The sequence below is a fragment of the Papaver somniferum genome, chromosome 6 (genome assembly GCF_003573695.1).
Source record: "Papaver somniferum cultivar HN1 chromosome 6, ASM357369v1, whole genome shotgun sequence".
In the NCBI taxonomy this organism is placed as follows: Eukaryota; Viridiplantae; Streptophyta; class Magnoliopsida; order Ranunculales; family Papaveraceae; genus Papaver; species Papaver somniferum.
This window is the reverse complement of record NC_039363.1, coordinates 116,245,442-116,250,205: the sequence shown is the minus strand read 5'-3', so window position 1 is coordinate 116,250,205 and position 4,764 is coordinate 116,245,442. Positions and strand designations below refer to the sequence as shown.

At 38.1% G+C, this 4,764-nt stretch overlaps 1 protein-coding gene across 1 annotated transcript; it reads right to left on the bottom strand.

Annotated features, from left to right (window-relative positions):
• Positions 1-1,233: 1,233 nt before the first annotated feature.
• Positions 1,234-2,685, bottom strand: LOC113288981 (aquaporin PIP2-7). Its single transcript, XM_026538141.1, has 3 exons — positions 2,289-2,685; positions 1,890-2,185; positions 1,234-1,746 (listed from the first exon to the last, which is right to left on the bottom strand). Exons 1-3 carry the CDS (start codon positions 2,578-2,580, stop codon positions 1,486-1,488), a joined length of 849 nt encoding a protein of 282 aa, XP_026393926.1. The 5' UTR covers positions 2,581-2,685; the 3' UTR covers positions 1,234-1,485.
• Positions 2,686-4,764: the final 2,079 nt, after the last annotated feature.

The window sequence follows — 4,764 nt, the reverse complement described above, 5'->3', positions numbered from 1 at the left end:
GGGCTAGCTTCATCTCTCCAACGGCCACAAGAAATTGAGAGCACAGGGGAAAAAACAAACACAATTCTCAAAATATCCGTTCTCAATTCCATCATCCAAAAGGTGGTCATTGACCGTGTCAACCACAGCTTTCTATACAATGCCAGATAGAGAAACCACCAATAACTAAGAGGCACGTGGTGGTCACATCGAGATACAAAGAACATAGGGATGCTTTGCTGCCTTTTACAGTCATGCCAGAAAGGAAATTACTGATGATTTTCACTTTCTAGAGAAAGAAAATGTGAAGACCATACCACACTACTTCTTTCTTCCTTTGGAGTTGAGTTGGGACCGCAACGTTAGCATCTAATGGTTTCTCGAGGAGGTAAATTCTAGCTAGTTACATGAAACAAAAAATAGAACAATGGACAAATAGCTTTATGAGTAGTTGGCATCCGTCAGATTGTGTTGCAGAACTTGCCATTGCATGGACAGATGATGAAGCTGAAGCTCTTCTTTCTTGATATCTGCTGTTAATAAACAAAGAAGCACGCGAACCGCTGGGTAAATCCGATTGGATGACAAGACTTAATTTAATACTGTACAATTGTGGTCGCAGAGAAAATAAATTTAGTGTCCTGTGCTAGACGGATAAAATATACTCCACTTGGTTTATTTTCAATGGAACTCAATCCTTGAGCATGTTAGTTATTAGCCTCAAGAGCTGTATTAATTGTGCAATGATTCTGCTCTAAAATAGTTTCAGAACATCCGAGCAAATCCAAATTCAATCAGATTTCTGTCCAGAAACAGATAAAGAACCAGAAAATCCTTTAATGGCCAAAACAGAATGTCAGGCATTCATGCTTATATACCATGTACCCACCCAGTATATAGACATGATGACCTCCCGTGAGTGCCCTCTTGCTTTTACTACTCTCTGGTACTGCTTGGCAGTTGGCTAATTTTGTCCACTTATTATCTCACTGTACGTCTCTACCAACGGTTGGTAAATGGAATCACCACTGAGCTCATTCATTCATGTCCGAATGTAAATGGAAACTCTGAATTATCCAGTCAAGTTACCATTATACACTACCACTTGGTTAAAAGATATGTTTGTTCTTTTGTTTTACGCAAAGGTCGGAGGACAAATAAATAGACATGCCAAGGAACATTTTGGCCCATAAAGCTTAGTACAGCACACTTTGATGATTAAAGCAACCTCAAAAGGTGATAATCACTTGGTAATTAAAGAAGTAATGAAAATTTTCAATAATAATTTCTCTTGCTAATACACATAATAATAATAATAGAATTACTACTCCAAATAAGGGAAAAACACTTTTAACAAGCAGAAAAAAATAAAGATAAATAAATCAACTTCCTTCTTTTACACACAAAAGAGACAAACTGATGGATTCAAAGCAAATCAGAGAGGCACTCCCTTTTTCTTCTTCATTTTTTTAACTAATTCATTGATAATTCTGGTGCAAATCAAATTTAGTTAGATGGGTTGCTCCTGAATGATCCCAAAGCCTTAATTGCTGCTGCTCTTAGGACATATTGATGGTAGGCAGCTGCTGCTAGTGCTCCCACAAATGGTCCAACCCAGAATACCCACTGGTCATCCCAGATTTTCTCCTTGTTGTAGATAACAGCAGCACCAAAACTTCTAGCTGGGTTGATTCCAGTTCCGGTAATGGGGATGGTAGCCAAATGTACCATGAACACAGCAAATCCAATAGGTAGAGGAGCCAACACCTGTTGTTTAACACCATTTCAAAGAGTAATTAACGTTAGTACTGAATATTGTTTTGAAGCTATAGAATATTCAAATCAGTACCATTACTGAGTAAATTACAGTGAAGTAAAGAAGATTTTGAGCTAGATTTGAAGGAACTTACGGGAATGTGAGAGTCACGTGCACTTCTCTTAGGGTCGGTAGCTGAGAAGACTGTGTAGACAAGAACAAAAGTTCCAATAATCTCAGCACCAAGAGCTGCACCTTTAGAGTAACCTGGTGCAATTGAGTTAGCACCACCTCCTTGAGCAACGTAGTCATGCTTCATGAATGCTTTCACTAACCCAACTCCACAGATAGCTCCCAAACATTGAGCTATCATGTAGAAAACAGCTCTCAACAATGAGACTTTACGAGCCAAGAACAAACCAAATGTCACTGCTGGGTTGATATGTCCTCCTACAAAAACACACCAAACAGAGTTAATTAATCAGTTTCACTGCAAACAAGCACAGAAGAATGGAAGAACAAAAATCAGTAAGAGAATGGAAAAAATGAGTACCTGAGATACCAGCGGTGCAGTAAACAAGAACAAAGATCATACCACCAAAAGCCCAAGCAATACCCAAAAGACCAACACCAGCACATTCAACAGTTTGTTTCTTGTGACCAATAACTGTAGCAACAGTAACGTAAAGGAAGAGAAGAGTTGCAATGAACTCAGCAATCAAAGCTCTGTAAAATGACCAGAGTTTAAGTTCACCCATGTCAAACAATGGTGCTGGTGGTGGATCTACATAGTCTCTTCCACTATGATGAACTCCTTCTTCGTGATGAGCCACATCTTTCGTCATCTCTCAATAACCAAACCCTAGTTTTTCAAATCTCTCTACTGTGTTTGAGTTTCTGAGCTCTCAGTTGCTGTGAACACTGAATTAGTAAGTAGTGGGTAGAAGAGGAGAGAAAAGGGAGAATTTATGGATGAGTACAAAGGGTATCTTCGGAAATAAGTAAAGTGTTATTAAACAAATGTATGATGAAGTGAGAGAGAGATAAAGACAAGCAAGTTCTATAGACTCTGGTGGGCCCAGTTACAGCGAGACCATGTGATTATCGCTGGAGAGAAGATTTGGGTTTGGTTGGACCCGGAAATGCTCTGCCCTACCACCACCGTGGCGCCACTATTGTTCAGCGTCAGCCTGGCATACGACTACACTACCGCCCATTTTATTTTACTTTGTCCATCTTTAACGGTCATTTCTTTTTATCTCTCGGAGGGGAGTGTATTTACGGAGGATGCCCTTAATATTCGGTTATACCGAAAATACCCTTACTGGCTAGTTTTTTAGATTTGTTATTTAATGTGTCATACTCTTTTGTCGAGAATAGCGGCCCGTTATCTCTTGTGAGATTTACGTGAAACATAAAGGTTTTGTTTTCCTTTTTCTCTTCTTTATTAGTCTTTTTGACGAAAATACCTCCTTATCCAATATCCACTGCAACTGATATACAAGTGCAGAACTCTCTAGAATGCGATCGTCATGGTCTTAGCCTAATTGCTGCCCTTAAAGTAGGAACCGTTCATGAAAACTAAACTCATGTTTGTTTAATCCATGCAGCTACGGGAGTTGGATAGTAACTTTCGGTGAAATTTGACAATCTCACGTAACTGCCTAGCTAGACACATAATATTCCAACTTTGAAGTTATAATCCATAGTGGAGCAATTTAATTACATGAGAGTTTTTTTACCCATGAATTCCAGACAAGTTAGCTATGACTATCTATGTTGGTTTCCGTCAGTAATAACTTATCGTAGTGTGGATTAAGACGAATCATACTCTCGACTGTAATAAGTAATTTTCATGCGGCAAAATAGTGTCATTCTTTCCTTCTTCGCTAACTTATTCTCTTTATGTTGCAATCACACTACATCATTCTTGCCTTGGTAATAACTTGTTCATTTTACGTCCCATCATGGTACTATTATCATTCTTTGTCGATAATTTGTGTGGACGGCACCACATTTAGCGATTCTTTTCTGCTTTCCAACCCCTAAAAATGTCCGTTGCATCACTAGGTTAAATGACCAGGATTAATCTGCAGTGAAAATGTTGAATTACAGCATACCTCATGGAGAGCATGAGAGGTCTGTTTAATTTAAACACTTTTGTGCATGTGGTCCTGTAATGGAAAGACAACCCATTTTAGATAAAGACCCATGTATGCATGTAGATGTAGTGTTTCATTTAAATCATCAAATCAAGACACATTTAATAAATAAAGGAATAAATTAAATTTGTTGGTGAGTCCACTTCATCTTAGCTCCCATTACCAAACACTTCCAACTCCAATAAATTGCACTAAAAAAAGACGTTATTTTAATGAAACTGGCCCAAAAGGACATGTCATAAATGGAAGATATAGTTTCAATCGTGGAAAATGTTCGTAAAAACGGTGGTAATAAACTATTCCTCCATCATATGTCTGTCTGATGTGTCCATGTGGGAACTTGCATAATTTGAGTCCAAGATTAATTTAGGCTGTAAGAATAGTTGCAAAGATTGGCCGTATCAAGGATGAAATCCTTTCAGAAGAAGAGCGCATAAGGTTGGCCGCAAGTGACAAATAATGGACCGTTGAACATGAAGCACATGCAATTGAGTTGTTTTGGTACCTAGCTGTCTGTAACCCACCTTTAGTGCTACAAAACATATTATCATATTCCCTACAAAAACATTGTTTGTTGTATGAAACTCCAATTATATTTTAAAATCGACATACTTAAGTAAACGTGTAATAAACAAGGACTAAGCGAAGGGCCTCTGAAGCAGACGCTTCTAATCATGAACATTGAATTAGCTGTTCTGCTTAGTTGTCCTACAGTTAAAATACAATGAAATGTAACCTTGAAGATCATAGTCGATTTGGTGTTTCTCTTAAATGAGACACTACATGTTGATGAATCCTTTTTCTTTTCATTTTTTTGTGCCACTAAAAATCTTGCCCGCTTTTATTTTTTCCTCTCGATGAGACAAC